We start from the raw sequence: 16,245 nt of genomic DNA, 5'->3' as shown, positions 1-16,245 counted from the left end.
ACCCCCACACTATTCGGAGGAAACATTAAGAACAGGCCCACTTCGTCACACCCTGCGGGCGGCCCACCTGCAGTCGTCCCCAAGCCCCCATGTTCCTGTTGGGAGCCCCTACAGCACCCCTGCTGGGAGAGGATAATGCCCGACTGCCCCCCACCAGCTGCCGAGGCGCCCCCAGGCCACAGGGGCCGTTCCACTTTCTGTGAGGGAGGAGGGCGGAGGCAGGCGCAGTGCGGACGCCAGGGCTTTATTGACAGCTCAGGGTGCACCAGGGACCCTGCCCCTCCCCACTCCCACCTTACAGCAGTTAAAACGCGCCAGGGGCTGCCCGGCTCCAGCACTGCCAAGGTCACAGCCGCCCTCAGGGCTCTCCCTGGTCGGCAGGGTCCTGGCTGGGTCCTGTGCAGCCCCCACTCTGCTCTTCTGAGCCGGCACAGCTCAGCCGGGGCCAGCAGCTGGCGGGATCCCGCCAGAGGCCAGGGCTAGCGATGCCCCTTGCCATGGGGCAGCAGCCTCTTCCTAGACTCTGAGCCCCGGAGAGCTGAGATCTGCGGGGCACTGGGGCTGGGCGAGGGAAGTTGGGGAGAGGGATGGAGCAGGCATCCCCCCCTGCTGCTGCGAGGGGCTGGCTGGCCCCACAGCACGCTGGAGATGGTTCGCCCAAGAGCGACGGCATCGGGCAGTGCGGGGGTTAGGGGCTGGGGCAATGCCTCTGGCACCATGTTAGCTAGTGAAAGCCGAGCTGGGCTGCCCCCTGCGCCAGGTCCATCCCGCCACCCCACCGGGAACCATGGCCTGCAATGGACGTTTCCCTTCCCGGCTGACCCCACGGCCCTGCGGGGCCCTGTTCCCCGGGCCTGTCCCAGAGCAGGGGCTGAGCCAGACGCCCTGGTGGCCAGGGGTGAATGTGGCCCTGAGAGCAGAGCAGCCTGGGGTGTGGGAGGGGGCCGAGCTGGCAGGAAGCCCAGCCAGGCCTCTCCGGGTGGGGGGCTTGAGGGACCTGGGTATCCACCATGTCGCTGAGGCCTGGGGGTCGGCTCTTCCCCATGGCAGGGGGCTTGTGGGGGGAAGGACTGCGCCCCCTTGGCCAGCTCTAGGTGTCAGGCAGCGAGGTTTGGGGCTGGGCGGGGGCTGCACTCCTGCCCTGGGGAGGAGGCTGGGTGCCATGCGGGGCTTGGGGACTCCTGGGGAAGCAGAGAGAGGGAAGGTGCCAGTGAGGGGGGAGGAGTGAGGACCCCCGTTCCCCTCCCCCCCTCACAGCCAGCCATTGATGCTAAAGTCTCTGTGCAGCTCCTCCAGCTGGGCCTCGCTCAGCGGGCGCAGGGGGGCGCGGCAGGGCCCGCCGTGGTACCCGAACCACTCCATGGCCTGCTTGAGCGCCGGGATCCCAAACTTGCGGGTGACCTGCAGGTGCCAGAGACATGGTGAGAGGCTGGCCTGTCCCCCCGCCCCGCCTCTGGGCGCTACACCCTCAGCTGTCCCCCCTCCATGCCCTGCCCCTCTCTGCCCCCTGCCTGCAGCCCGGCCAGGTCCCGGGGCACTGGGGAGGCCTAGGGCAAAAGCGTCTCAGCTGGGGCTGGGTTGGGCTCCAGGGAGCAGGGCGCCTGCCCTGGTGACTCCTGACTCCAGCCCAGCTGGCCTGGGCCAGCACGTGTCTGTCAGGGAGGCCAAGCAGGACGCTGCTTGTCTGCTGGAGGCAGTGGGATGCCCGGGGAGCACGTGGCTGATGCCCTGCACAGTGTGGCCGCCTGTTCGGGGGAGAGGCCTAGGCTGGTGCAGCAGGGGGTCAGGCCCGAGGGGCATTGGCAGAGCTGGGAGGGGAGCACCATATCACAGCAGTCACCTGCCTTCTGCCTAGCTCCAGTCTGCCCTGAGAGCCCCCGGCCAGGCTGCCCCTTGGCCCCAGAGCCCCGGGCCTGGCAGCTCCCTGAGGCCGGAGCTTTCAGCAGCTCCAACAGCAGCAGGCAGTGCCTAGGGAAGAGCCCAGGGACCGGTCTCACCGGGAGCCCCCAGGGCAGGGCCCCCGGGCCCAGCAGGAGCCCCTCCCAGGAGTGAGGGCAGCTGCTCCAGTCTCCTGGGCTATTCGGCTTCATACACAAGATACTGGCCTGGCCCTCCCCCAGCATAGGGACCGGGCAGCGGAGCTGAAGGCGTGGGGGACGGATCCTGGGCTGGGAAGCCCGAGTGGGGGGTGTAGCTGGGCAGGACACCAGGGTTCCCAGGGACAGAGGGGAGTTCAGGAGCCCGGGGGGGCTGGGGGAGCAGGGCCGCCCTGGAGCCAGAGCACACACTGTTCCAGGCACTTCCCACCAGGGAAGGGGAGGCACTGGGCATCCTGCCCGTTCTTGGCCTCCAGCCCAGCCTGGCAGGCTGCCCTCTGCCTTGGGGCTGGGGGCATCTCCCCACCTCCCCTGCCACTCCCAGGCACCCAGACCCTGCCATGCAGCGGGATTGCTGGAAATGGGGAGCAGAGGGCTCATGAATGTGTAAGTGTAATAGGGCCAGGTGGGCAACAAAGTTCTGCTGGTGCCCCTCACTCCCGACCCGCAGCCCCCTGCTAGCCCAGCCCTGCCCCCCCCAGCTCTGCCGGTGCCCCTCACTCCCGACCCGCAGCCCCCTGCTAGCCCAGCCCTGCCCCCCACCAGCTCTGCCGGTGCCCCTCACTCCCGACCCGCAGCCCCCTGCTAGCCCAGCCCTGCCCCCCCCCAGCTCTGCCGGTGCCCCTCACTCCCGACCTGCAGCCCCCTGCTAGCCCAGCCCTGCCCCCCCCAGCTCTGCCGGTGCCCCTCACTCCCGACCTGCAGCCCCCTACTAGCCCAGCCCTGCCCCCCCCCCAGCTCTGCCGGTGCCCCTCACTCCTGACCTGCTGCCTACACAACACTCCAAGGAAAACCTGAGTCCTGCTCTCTTGCGCCCCTGGGAGCTGCTCTGCCCTGAGGCCCTGGAGGCCAGGGGGGGTCTGCTCTGCGCTGGGCTGTGCCGAAAAGTGCCCCGTATCCCCCAGCCCGGGAACGTCTCTTACCGCTGCGTTGGGCTCAATGAGCCGGAGCTGCAAGGCCCGGGCCTCCTGCCAGCGTCCCTCCTGGCACAGGCGCTCCAGCTGGCAGAGCGGGGCTCCCAGCACGTTGGCGAGGACACACACACCCCCGCAGGCACCTGGAGGGCAGAGAGCAGAGTACCCAGGGCCTGGCCACCATCTGGGACCCCAACCTCTCCCCCAGCACCCCATGCCCTCTGTACCCCCACATCCTGCCCCCTGCCCCCCATCTGCCCTCCTGGACCCCCATATTCTGCCCCCATCCTCCCCCAGCACCCCACCCCTTCTGTACCCCCCCATCCTGCCCCCCATCCTCCCTCCACCACCCCCACATCCTGCACCCTACCCCCGATGATCCCCCCAGCACCCCACCCCCTCCACACCCCCACAACCTGCACCCTATCATACCCCCTGCACCCCAACCCCTTCCCTGGTACCCCAACCCAATTTACCCAACCTGCCCCAATACCTGCACATCCTGCCCCCCCAACCCCCCCTCCCCCGGCTGGCTGTAGCCAACACTGCCCATACCCCTGAAGCCCCAATACATCCCCCTGCGGGGTCCCGGGTAAACCATGGCAGCGGAGAGGCTGCCCGTACCTATGGCGTAGCCAGCCAGCAGGAAGCCAGCCGACCCCACCAGCACCTGGAACTCCTCCGTCCGGGTCTTGTGGACAATCAGCCCCAGCCGGGTAATCTGGGGAGACACAGTGCGTCCTGCCGGGAGCCAGGAACGCCCCAAGTGCCCACAGCCCCCAAGCACCGTGGAGCTGTGGGCACCGTGAGCTGGGCAGGCTCCAGAAGGCCAGATGGTCTGTCAGGGCACACACTAGGCCACCAAGCAAACCAGCCTAGCGCCGCTACCCCACTGGGTAGGCCCTACACAAACAACCCACCCGTGGCACCCCTCGCACTAAGAAACAGGCTCCACCCCAGAGCAGCCCTGTGGCTGGGGCCCAGGCAGCTCCTGGGAGATTCCACAGGGACTGGGGGGGAAGGGGCAGAGAGAGAGTGTGTGTTTGGGGAGGGGGGGGCGCCTGGGTTCTTATCTTGGCAGTGGGGAGAGTTCCTTCCCCACACTGTGTCGTGCCTCAGTTTCCCCGCCTGTCTGCTGGGGGCGCTGGCCCTGAGACCTGCTGGGTGCGGGGGTCAGTCAGTGTCTGTAACACACTTTGGCTGCAGGAAGCGGTGATGGCATTGCTAAGGGGAGGAAAGTGGGATGGGGCAGGGCGATGGGGGCTGGGCCCTGCCAGTGCAGAGGCCCCAGCATGAGGGGCCCTCAGCCAGGTCCGAAGGCCTCACCCAACAGCCACTCGGGCTGTGCTGATGCCCGGCTGGCAGAGCCACTGTCCTGGCCCCAGACCCACAGGATGCTCCGAGCTGCCCCCAGCACAGCCGCCCCAGACTCACCCCCTACCCGAGTGCAGCGAGCCCCCAACACCAGGCAGGAGGCTCAGCAGGGCCCGCTCAGCCCCTCCCCAGTCTCCCAGAATTGGGTCAGCCAGGCGAGCCCCTGGCCCAGCGCTGGGGTAAAGGGCCCCTGGTTTCACCCTCTCCCTGGGTGGGAGGCCCTGACTGAAGCTGGAGCCCACAGGGCTGAGCCAGGCACGGTGGGGTGAGGGCTCCCCAGGGTGGCTAGGCTCAGACATGGCCCCTGCTCCCCCACTCACATCCCCCCCGCTGTCCTTGAGGCCCACAACGTTGGGATGTTGTGACAGGGTGAGCACGGCCTCCAGGGGCAGCTCCAGGCCAGTGTTGGATGGGACGCTGTACAGCACCACGGGGATCGGCGACGCGTCTGCCACCTGTGGACACCGAGAGGGGCACTGGGCATGGGCCCGTAGGACAGGGGAACAGCCCCTACCCCTCACAGCCTGCGGCCAGCCAAGAGCCCCTGCTAGGCAAGGCACCCTCCCGGCACCCAGCGCACCAGCGTAGGGCCTACATAAACAATGGGCAATTTGGTTCACGTAGGGCCTACATAAACGACAACCATTTTGGCTTGTGTGGGGCCTACATAAGCAATGGGGCTGAATTTCACTCTCCCGTCCCCTCCCCCAATCTCAGCCCCTGTCGCCAAAACCAGGGGGTGACGGAGCTGACGGTGTCGCATGTAGCCTGTCACGTCACACTCCCTCAGCTTCCCCCCACCCCCAGAGCCACTGGGCTCTTTGCTCCCCTCCACCCTGGAAAGAGGCATCCGGTCACTGAGGGGCAGGGTTGACAGGTGTCCGGTTTTCGGCTGGAACGCCCAGTCGAAAAGAGACCCTGGCGGCTCCGATCGGCACCGCCAACCGGGTCATTAAAAGTCCGGCCGGCGGTGCAGTGGGGCTAAGGCAGCTCCCTGCTTGCCCTGGCTCCACACGGCTCCCAGAAGCAGCGGCACGTCCCCTCTCCGGCTCCTACGCATAGGGACAGCCAGGGGGCTCTGCACTCTGACCCCGCTGCAAGTGCTGACTCCAAGAACTGCGGCCAATGGGAGCTGCAGGGGAAGCGCCTGCGGACCCGGCAGCACGCAGAGCCACCTGGCCGTGTCTCCACATAGGAGCCAGAGCAGGGACATGCCGCTGCTTCCGGGAGCTGCTTTGAGGTACGTGCCACCCGGAGCCTGCACCCCTGAGCCTCCCCCCACCCCCCAACTCCCTGCCCCAGCCCTGATCCTGCTCCTGCCCTCCAAATCCCTCAGTCCCAGCCCAGAGCAGCCTCCTGCACCCCAAACCGCTCATCCCCAGCCAGAGCCCTCACACTCCCTGCACCCCAACTTCCTGCCCCAGCCCAGAGCCCCCTCGTGAACCCCTCATTTCTGGCCCCACCCCGGAACCCGCACGCCCAGCCAAGAGCCCAAATCCCCTCCCACACCCCAACCCTGAACTCCTCTGAACTCCTCAGCTCCACCCCCAGCCCGGAGCCCCCTCCTGCACCTCAAACCCCTCATCCCTGGGGCCACCCCAGAGCCCGCACCCCCAGCCGGAGCCCTAACCCCCTCCCGCATCCCAACCCCCTGCCCCAGCCCGGAGCCCTCTCCCATACTCTGAACTCCTCGGCTCCACCCCAGCCTGGTCAGTGGAGCTCCCAGGGTCCTTTTTTGAGCCTAGCCCCAACCCCCTGATAGGCCCCTCCCTCTGCAGAGGCCCTCCCCCAAGCCCCTCCCCTGTAGGGCCCCTCCCCTTCTTCCCCCAAGTCTCCTCCTAGAGCCCCACTTCCTGTAGGCCCCTCCCCCTGCAGAGCCCCTCCCCCTTTGTTCAAAGGCCCCTCCCCCAGCACTGCAGGGCCCCCACTCCCCCGTCCAGCTGTCACTGAGACAGAGCCAGCCCCCCCGGCTGCGGTCCGTCCCCTACCTGGCTGTAGTGGTGGATCAGGGCCGCGCTGGTCATTGCGCCCCGGTAGTAGCAGGGTGTGACCACCAGGGCGGCGTCAGCGCCCGCCTCGGCCATGCCCACGGTCATCGCAACGGTGCCCTGCGTGGCTGGGGGGAGGGCGAGCGGGAGGTCATGTCACGGCCCTCGCCAGAGCATCGCGCGGGGCCATGGGGCCTGCGACAGGGCCCCAGCCGGGGGCAGGTGCAGGGCCCAGGCACTGGGGGGCGGGGGGACGGAGGGGTCCGGGCCCAGGCACTGGGGGGCGGGGGGGACGGAGGGGTCCGGGCCCAGGCACTGGGGGGCGGGGGGGACGGAGGGGTCCGGGCCCAGGCACTGGGGGGCGGGGGGCACGGAGGGGTCCGGGCCCAGGCACTGGGGGGCGGGGGGGACGGAGGGGTCCGGGCCCAGGCACTGGGGAGTGGGGGGGACGGAGGGGTCCGGGCCCTGGCACTGGGGAGTGGGGGGGACGGAGGGGTCCGGGCCCAGGCACTGGGGAGTGGGGGGGACGGAGGGGTCCGGGCCCAGGCACTGGGGGGGCGGGGGGGACGGAGGGGTCCGGGCCCAGGCACTGGGGGGGCGGGGGGACGGAGGGGTCCGGGCCCTGGCACTGGGGAGTGGGGGGGACGGAGGGGTCCGGGCCCTGGCACTGGGGAGTGGGGGGGACGGAAGGGTCCGGGCCCAGGCACTGGGGAGTGGGGGGGACGGAGGGGTCCGGGCCCAGGCACTGGGAGCGGGATGGATGGGGGGGCGGAACCCGGGCCGGGGGGGGGAGGCGGATGGATGGGGGGCAGAACCCAGGCTGGGGGGGGATGCATGGGGGGGAGATGGGGAGCGAAGCCTGCAGGCTGCAGGGGCCGGTGGTGCAGCACTAAGGGGCCCTGGCCCGGGGGTGGGAGGGGAGTCAGGAGCCTGGCCCTGTGGCCATGGCACCCGCCCAGGCACGTCCACGGTGACCCCCCCCATCCCTGCCTCTCACATTCGCAGCCCGACCCGGCCAGCAGAAGCTTGTCCTTGGGCACGGCTTGGCGCACGCGGCTCACCACGGCCAGCCGCTCCTGGGGCGTCAGGTAGGGGCACTCCCCGCTGGAGCCCTGCACCACAAAGCCTGCAAGACAGAGCACAAGGCCGCTGGGCTGCCCCAGAGCTCCCGGCACCAGGGGTGGGCCTTGACCAGCCCCCCACACAGAGGGGCAGGCGGGACCCAGGCCCGGGGGGGGCAGTGCTGGGCCAGCAGGGCTGGATGGGGGTGAAGTGCCCAGATCCCGTTAGGGGGCTGCATGAGGGATCGTGCCCAGCTCCAGGGTGGCAGGGGCATGGCAGGGTGCCCAGCCCTGGGGTGGGGGGCACATAGGGGTGGTGCCCAGCTCCAGGGGCACCCACCCTTGCAGCCCAGCTGAGGACTGGTACAGTCCTTCCACCCAGTGCCCTCGCTGGAGCCTTTCGATGCGGGTCCCGCCCAGGCCCCCCCAGGGACACGCGGGGACCCCTCCTGGGCAGACCCAGTGGGCATTTCTGCAGCGAAACCCTCAGCCGGCCCAGGGCTGCCCACACAACTGCCATGACACCCCTCGGGCAGAGCCGTGTGACAGCCCTGGGCTGGGGCAAGTGACCCCGGGCACCACTGTTCCACAGACCCCCAGAGCTGCAGGCCAGTCTGGTGACACCCCCACCCAGCCAGGAGCCCCATTGCTGCCTCGCGGCCGCAGACCCCCTCAGCTGCCAGCCCGTCCACAACCCTGCCCCTGCCCTGCCCTGCTCCAGCCCTGCCCCTGGATCCTGACCCCCACCTCTCGGGGTGACTCCAACCCACCTGCAGCCTGCGGCCAGACTCTGCCTACGGCCCTGACCTGGCCTGGCCACAGGCTGACCCACGGTTTGTTCCCAGAGCCCCGTTTCAGCGCTGCCCTCGGCCGGGTCCAGACCATACGTCTGGCTTCGCCTGCCGCTCCAACCACCAGGCCTGACTGCCTAGCACCCAGACAGGTGGATCCTCCCGGGGGAGACTCGACAGAGCCCCTCACTTTGGGGCACCACATGGGCACCGTAGCCCTAAGAGCTGCAGCCAAACTCAGGCCCTGCCCTGGAGCCCCACCGAGGCAAGGAGGCCAAGCAGGGGTCCCAGCAGAGGCAGGGACCATGCACACCCACCCACCCACCCACAGAGCCGGGAGGTGCCAGAGCGCACGGCCTCCTCGGGCCCCAAGGGCGCGAACCCCATCACTTGCTCACCCCCCTCCGCACCCCTCACAAATCACCCCACAAGGGACGCTCACAAAGAGTTTATTGCCTGCTGGCGGGGGCACGCTGCGGTCTCCCCAGTCAGGGCTGCAGCTGCCCGGGAAGGGGCACCATGTTCCCAGAGCCCCGACGCAGGGGCACTCCTCACACCCGCTCTTCTGCCCGCGGCTGCATCCCCTCGCTTGCTCCTTGCCCTGCTGTGCTGGTAGCAGTGGGTCCGAGGGGCAGGGGGCAGGGCCCTGGCTCGCTGCCCCTGCTGTGGGGGTGGGCGCTGGAAGCACAGAGCCTGGGGACCGGAGCCCCGGCCCGGGGCTCAGTCCCTGGCCAGCCTGGAGTGGACCGTGTGGGCGGGCGCTGCCGAGGCACTCGCTCCCCCCGTGCTGACGGGCGTGTTCGGGCTAGGCCTGGCCGCCTCCACCTGGCGGCTGATCTGGCAGGAGGTGGCCCGCAGCAGCAGGGCCTCGGCCAGGCGCCCCCTCGGGGCACCGCTCTCCCTGCTGCGCTCGGCGCCCTGGTCCCCCTCCTCCAGGGGCTGCCCGGCCCCCCAGCGCCCGGTGGGCCTCTCCTCTGCCCCTGCTGTCTCGCTCTCCTCGGGGAAGCAGCTGTAGTGTGACCTGATCCAGTGCGGAGCCTGCTCCGGCGCCGGGCGGCCCCCCCCGGGGTCCCTCCTCCTCAGGAGCAGGGCGCCGACCCCCAGCAGCAGGGCAGCCCCCAGGGCCAGCGCCACCTTCCAGCAGCAGGAGGCCCTGGCCGACCCCATAGGCCTGCGCTCAGGGCAAGGCAAGAGCAGGGGGCCGGGGCTCATGGGACAGCGGGGCCATGCCGGGCAGAACAGCACCTGGGGAGCAGGCGTGGGTCCCAGCTGTTCAGCCTCCCTGCTCCCCCGGGCAGCGCCCGGGTCACCAGTCAGGGGGGCATTGTGAGGGAAGCACCTGGCCCTGCTGGGTCTCAGGGCCAGGGAGAGCCCGGGGCCAGGGGAGCAGGGCTCTGCGCTTGGGAGTCTCCGAGCAGGGTCCGGACAGTGGAAGCGGCTGAGTCTCGGGCCAGCTGAGTATGGGGCCGGGCACGGAGGCAGCGGTTCGGCCCCCGGACGAGCTGTGGGAGACCTGGCCCTGACCCACCAGCAGGTGTGTGCTGGGGGCCCGAACCAGGCAGCATGCCCCTTGTCCCGGGACGCTGCCACCCAGGCTCCGGGCTTGGCCTAGAACCTGGCCGGGGCCAGCAGCCTGCCCCACGTGCCCCGGTCTGACTGGGCACTGACTGGGGCCAATCCCAAAGAAAAACCCTCCACCCCCTAGTGCCCTCGGCCAGTTCTAGCCACCGTGGTCCGAGCGCCCTGCCTGCACCATGCCCAGCACCCGGGGGGCCCACGAACGCCAGCCACATGGTGGGGCAGGAGCCCTGAGAGGGGGCGCGCAGGGTCTCGCTGGGGGAGAGCGACCCTCTAGGAGTGGGGTTGAGGGTGCGCAAAGGGCCTCGTCCGGCCCGGGGAGCCAGCCCTGCGGGGTGGGCGCGGAGTCTGCCTGGGCGCATCAGGACTGAGCCCAGGACGGGGCGAGCGGGACAGCCAGCCAGGGCACAAAGCCCGGGGGCCGGAAAAATTACACCCAAAACCCCAGACTGGGGGGGAGTCTGCCTGCTTGTTCTGGGCCCGAGAATGCTCCTTACGGCTCTGGAGCACGTGCTCTTGCTAGGTTACCTGTGTGGCAGGGGCTGGTGGGGGAGATGGGGCGGGAGCTGTTTTGGGGGGTTAGGCGGGGCAGGGGTTGGTGGGGGGTGGGAGCTGTTTGGGGGCTAGGCAGGGTGGGAGCTGGAGGGGATGGGCGGGGAGCGGCTGGTGGGGGTTGGGCCCATTTTGACAGGGTAGGGGCCGTTGGTAAGTTGGTATGTAGGGGGCTGGGGGTGTCGGTGGGTGGGGGCCATTTGGGGGACTGAGAGGCCCGTTGAGCCAGATGCCGAGTCTCCCCACCACTGGGTCCATCCCCTGCCACGCAGCCAGGCAGCATCCACCCACCCCAGCTGCACAGACCCTGCAAGTGGGGCCACGATCCCTGGCCAGGAGCCTGCAGCGAGTTCCAGCCAAGCCCACCCCTCCTGCCCCTTCCTTGCCCTCCTGCTCAATGGGCTGGGGCACCACGCCCACCCCCACGCAGCCAGGCCCCAGGTGGGGCTGGGCCATCCTTGTGCCAAGGGGCCTGGCTCCCTCCAGGCCCAGGTGTGCCGCTGACCCGCTTGCCCCCAGGTAACAAGCCGGGGTGAGGCGGGAACGCGCCCGTCCGGAGGGGCTGGGGGTTCCCGTTCTGCTCGGCTGAGCCTGTTACCCCGCCCCATGGAGCTTCTGCCGGGCGGCTCAGGGGGCCCCACGCAACAGGAGCTGGGGGGCTCTGGCCTGCTCCCGGTGGCCAGGTGGCTGCCCCACAATCCGGGCTAACCGGCCCCACAGGAGCTGAACGGGACACAGAGCCAGAATCCCCCACAGCCCTAGAGGGCGGGACTGGAGTGCGGGGGGCAGGTTAGCAGGGTGGGGGGCGCACACACAGGGCAGGGACACACAGGGGCACAAGGGCAGGCTGGGGGTGTGTGTGTGTGGAATTAGGTAGGGTGGGAGCGTGGGGGGCAGGACGAGGGGGTGGGGGGAAGGAGGGGGGCATGTGGAATTGGGCAGGGTGGGGGAATGGCAGTGGGGCAGGGGCAGACCCTGTGCCCGCCAGGGATAACCAGACCCCACTGTGCAGAGCTGTGGGGTGCTGGGCCCCCCGGCCGGCCTCACCTCGGAAGGGGACCGTGGCGTAGCGGTGCAGGTTCTCCTCCAGCTGGCTGTGCTCCACCTCGCCCTGGGCTGTGAAGGGGGTGGTGAGCGGGGAGAAGATGCCCCGCAGGTCGAGCCGGGTCCCCGGCGTGGCGGGGGTGCTGAGCCCCCTGCCCCACCCGAGGGGGCGCCAGCGTAATGCTGCCAGCCCCAGCCTGAGTGGGGCGAGGAGCCGGCGGGACTGTGCCATCGCAGGGCCTGGGGGCACGCTCCGAGCTGCTGCCCCACTCCGAGCTGCTGCCCCACAGCTGCCTCAGCCCAGAGCTGTTAATGATTGATGGGGCTGGCTGGGGATTTGCTGCTCCTGGGGCGAGGTCCCTCCTGGCTGCCTCTCACTGGGGCCCTGCCAGGGGCACCGGGGGCCGTGGACCAGTGCCTGGCACGGGCCCAGGGCCTCACCTGCCGAGCCATGAGGGCCTAGCTGGCCGTGTGTCTGCGGGGGCACCCCCAGGTGTCTCTAGCCGGCCCCTGGGGCTCCCCACACAGCCCGTGGCCGCCCCCAGCACTGTACAGGCCACTATTGCCAAATCCTGGCCAGGCAGCCCCTCCGGCTCTTAAAGGGGCCCCAGCATGAGCAGCGGTGGGCGGCAGCTGCCCGTGGGAGGAAGGGACGCCCTGTGTCTGCAGGGCATGGCTGGTATTCAGCTGTCCTGGGGCACACCCTCTGCTCCCACTCCCCAGAGCTGCAGTCATTCTCACCAGGCAGGAGACTTCTGCCCTGGGGCAGCTGGGCCAGGCCCCACATGCTGCTGGGATCCCCTGAGATCTGTGGCGGCATGCACTAGTTTGTTACTGTAAGGTGGCTTGTGAACACCTGGTGGGTTTGTATTTCGAGAGGGGCATGTGAGCACCAGATCTGCATGGGCTCAGTTAGGGTAAGACCTCCCCTCCATGCTGGTGTTGGGGACCCTGGGGCATGGCCACTAGGTAACTCAAGGGGATGGAAGACCACGAGTGTCGATGAAGCCCCCTCGCACGAGGCCCCGGTGTCCTTCCCCCCCCGCCCGCCTGGAGGCACTCGCAGCAGCTCTGCGTACTAGGCCCAAGTGTCCTTGCCCCCCCGCCTAGAGGCACACACAGCAGTGATGCTGAGGATCTGCAACAATATGCTGCCGAGTCAGACTGCCTGAAACTAAGCAAGGCCACACAGGGCAGATATGGAAGAACAATGCTGAATAAAGCAGCTTTATGTATGGTTTAACAAATGATACAGAGAACCAGGGAACTAGCTGGGAACTGGATTGGCTGGCTATATGGATACTTGGGGCAGCTGTTGTACCAATAAAATAAAAACCAGCAGGATCTTATTAAAGGGAAAAAGGCAAAATACCACATTTATTGTGAATACAGAAAGAATCATAGTAAGCAGTTAGTTATAGCTATAACATTCCATTCAATCTCATATTTATTCACACATTCATTCATACACACACACACAGGTTCTGCAAGGTTGTTATCATAGTTACCAGCCTTAGAGTTGCTCATGCCAAGCCACTGGCCAGGTGGCCTGGACATGAGGAGGGAGCAGGGCCTTGTCAGATGCTCATCTGTTGCTCCTGGAAGTTGGTTTGCAGAATCAGACCCCAAAGTTCTCACTTTTTAGAGTCTATTTTTATAGGAATTTCTTCCTATGCCAGTCTATGGGAATTGCTTCATCATGCTGTTGCTGAATCAATCAGCAGATAGCACATTCCTGACGGCTCCAAGATGTTATCTTGTTCTTTGGTTCTCCCATTCTTGAGGCTGTTGGGTGGATTCCAGTCTGCCCTCCGGGGCGGGGGGGGGTCCTCTGGTTATTTCCACTTGACGCCTTCTTCAGCCGATGGACACTGGATTCTTAGGCTGGCACCTCCCTGATCATTCAGTTATTATCCACACCAAGCATCCATCCACATACATCCTCTATCTCTATTTTAATCACAATGGTTAATACAACAAAAGGGCGGGGAGTCTCTGGGTGCTGTTTCTGTTGTTACAGAGTATTGCTTTGAGTCTCTCTCTCTGTGAATTGCTTTGAGAACAGACTCTGTCTTAGGATGTACTAACACAATTAGCAGCTTGCAAGTTTCACACATAGAGGGAGAGAAACAGCACCAAAAACCAAGAGACCTCTTCATTAGTAATACCCTGGAATTTAAACTCTGGGGAATCAAACTCATTTGTGATTTTAATACAGAACTTCTTTAATATGATCCAACACAGCTTGCTATTGGATAAGTATGCTGGGAAAAAGGATGTATAAAAGCCTGTGTAACTTCCTGCTCTGTTGTGCAGGATTTGAGATTCAAATCTCCCTGTACCTATTTGAAGCTTCAAATAAACTTTTCTGCTTCTCCATCACGTTGTGATTATTGGGTGCAGCACACCGGGTAACGAACCAACTCAAGCTGTTGTTCAGCCTCTCGGCACTGGATGCCGGCAACAGCTTTTGGCGTCCCTGGGTGGGCGACGAGGCTGCAATTTAGCCTTGCCCGGACCCCTCCTGGAGGTCGAGGATTGCGGCGAGAACCGACGCCCAGCGCGCACCGGTGAGTTCATCGGGGGCCTCGGAGGAGACGCGATTTGATCGACCCCAGAGGGCACAACGGTGCAACGCACTCATATAGTGGAGAAGCTGTTGTGGACGGCGGTGAAGAACCGGTCCCTTAGACGTGGGGGAGGAGCAGCTGCAGGCCACGGTGAAGAACCGGTCCCTTGGATAAGGTAGGAACCTTTTAAAATCCGGATTATATGCTCTGTTGGAACCTGGGGACGCCCAGAGTTACCCTGTAGGTATGGGACAGGGACAGAGCTCAGAGGTTAGGGCACGGTGTATGCCCCTAGAGTGCATTCTAGCAAACTGGAAGGTATTTGGTGCGGATCCGATGACTAAGAGCCAATTAAAACGATTCTGTACAGTTGACTGGCCTCAATATCAACTAGAGGACCAGGAGTGGTGGCCACCAGGAGGGTCAATTAATTACAACACGATCCTCCAATTAGTTTTGTTTTGTCAGTGAATGGGTAAATGGAATGAACATATGTATGCGCATTTGTTTCTGACTTTATGTACTTGACCAGATATTTTACAGCACTGTAATCTGACTCCGACTGGTTCGGTAGTAGCTAATGTTAGTCCCCAGACTCCCACCCGCACTGTAATGGCAGAGCCGGTGTCCCCTTCGGCCCCCACACCCCCACCGTATAAGGGTAGGATGCCTCGGGTTACAGAGATTGCCCCCTCGGTGGGACTCTATCCTTTGCTTACCGAGACGGTTGTGGCTTGCCCAGGGGCAGACGGACGTCAGGCTACCACTATGCAAGTTTACATCCATGTGCCATTCAATCCAATAGACCTAGCAGCTTTTAAAACACAGGCTGGGGAATTCTCAACGAACGCAAGCAGGTTTATTTCAGTCTTTGAGGGGTGCCTCAGTAGTCACAAGCCGATTGAGACGACTGTAATATCCTCCTGAGAACCCTGTTGTCTGAGGTGGAGAGGGATCAGGTTACAGCTAAGGCAAGGGGAACGTCAGCGTTCAAGCGAAAAAAAAGAAAGGAATCTATCTGTCAAGTTCCTCTCCAAATAATTGTAAGCGGCTCAGGGCATTTCTGGGTATGGCAGGCTTTTGCAGAATATGGATCCCAGAGTTCGGACTGTGAGCTAAACCCCTGTACGACTGTGTAAAAGGAGCAGATCATGACCCTTTCTATTGGACCCCAGAGGCTGACAGGGCATTTAAAATCCTGAAAAGAAATTGATGGAAGCCCCGGCTCTGGGCCTGCCGGATCTCTCTAAGCCGTTTCAGTTGTATGTACATGAACGAAGGGGGGTGGTCCTAGGAGTGCTTACACAGCTGTTAGGAGCATGGAAACGTCCCGTGGCTTATTTTTCTAAGCAATTGGATCAGGCTGCAAAGGGTTGGCCGGCATGTTTACGGGTGGTCGCAGCTACTGCCCTAGTGCTTGAGGAAGCCGAGAAGCTAACATTGGGAAGGGTTATGCAAATCTATACTCCCCATATGGTCCGAGCCTTATTGGCTGCAAAGGGAGGGCTTTGGCTCACCCAGGCTCGGATTGCTCGGTACCAGGCTAAGCTGTTAGAGAACTCTGAAGTCACCTTACAGCCTTGCCCCTCCCTTAACCCAGCCACCCTCTTGCCAGAAACAGAGGAACAGAAACATGACTGTATAGCGATCATAGATGCCCAGTACTCCAGCCGTCCGGATTTAAAGGATGTACCCCTCCCAAATGCAGATTATGAGTGGTACACTGATGGTAGCAGTACTGTAATAGATGGGCAAAGGAGGGCGGGTTATGCTGTTGTGACCCTCCATGACACTGTGGAAGCTGAAGGTTTGCCTGCTGGGACCTCTGCCCAGCTTGCCGAACTAATAGCCCTGACCCGTGCACTTGAACTGTCAAAAGGAAAGCGGGTCAACATTTTTACTGATTCAAAGTATGCTTTTGGGGTGCTGCATGCTCATGCTGGCCTATGGAAGCAAAGGGGAATGCTGACAGCCCAAGGCTCCCCAGTCAAGTACGGGCCCCAAATCCTCCGGCTCCTAGAAGCCGTACAACTCCCCTCGGAAGTGGCGGAGGTACACTGTAAAGCCCATCAAAGGGAAGATCAAGATGTGGCCAGAGGTAACGCCCGGGCAGATAGAGAGGCTAAGCATGCTGCCACCCTGCCATCCCCTCAGACTGAGAACGCCCATATGCATGCCCTTATCCCATCAGTAGGGGAGCTTCCAACCCCTCAGTACTCTGGGGAGGAGAGACAGCTAACCGACAAACTCGGTCTCCGGGAAAAGGAGGGATGGCTC

The 16,245-nt window shown here is 64.9% G+C and overlaps 1 protein-coding gene across 2 annotated transcripts; it reads right to left on the bottom strand.

The window, feature by feature from the left end:
• Positions 1–225: 225 nt before the first annotated feature.
• On the bottom strand, positions 226–11,711 carry HOGA1 (4-hydroxy-2-oxoglutarate aldolase 1). 2 transcript variants are annotated; one of them, XM_073354619.2, is made up of 7 exons: positions 11,402–11,710; positions 7,370–7,498; positions 6,373–6,500; positions 4,705–4,839; positions 3,635–3,731; positions 3,020–3,153; positions 226–1,401 (listed from the first exon to the last, which is right to left on the bottom strand). In XM_073354619.2, the coding sequence occupies exons 1-7, from the start codon at positions 11,628–11,630 to the stop codon at positions 1,252–1,254; spliced, it is 1,002 nt and encodes a 333-aa protein (XP_073210720.1). In that variant the 5' UTR covers positions 11,631–11,710; the 3' UTR covers positions 226–1,251. The 2 variants fall into 2 exon arrangements, with proteins under 2 accessions (XP_073210720.1, XP_073210721.1); XM_073354620.2 differs by lacking the exon at positions 4,705–4,839 and having other exon boundaries at positions 11,402–11,711.
• Positions 11,712–16,245: the final 4,534 nt, after the last annotated feature.

Source organism: Lepidochelys kempii, chromosome 7 (assembly GCF_965140285.1).
Source record: "Lepidochelys kempii isolate rLepKem1 chromosome 7, rLepKem1.hap1, whole genome shotgun sequence".
NCBI lineage: Eukaryota > Metazoa > Chordata > Testudines > Cheloniidae > Lepidochelys > Lepidochelys kempii.
This window is presented reverse-complemented; position numbering and strand designations above follow the sequence as displayed.

What these genes read in the sequence shown, in the direction of transcription:
- HOGA1 (XM_073354619.2), bottom strand. Translation starts at nt 11,630, where the DNA reads ATGGCACAGTCCCGCCGGCTCCTCGCCCCACTCAGGCTGGGGCTGGCA. An exon ending in CGCCACGGTCCCCTTCCGAG is followed by an intron (nt 7,499 to 11,401) that starts GTGAGGCCGGCC and finishes TCTGTCTTGCAG; the next exon opens with GCTTTGTGGTGCAGGGCTCC. An exon ending in GGCCGGGTCGGGCTGCGAAT is followed by an intron (nt 6,501 to 7,369) that starts GTGAGAGGCAGG and finishes CCCTCCCCCCAG; the next exon opens with CCACGCAGGGCACCGTTGCG.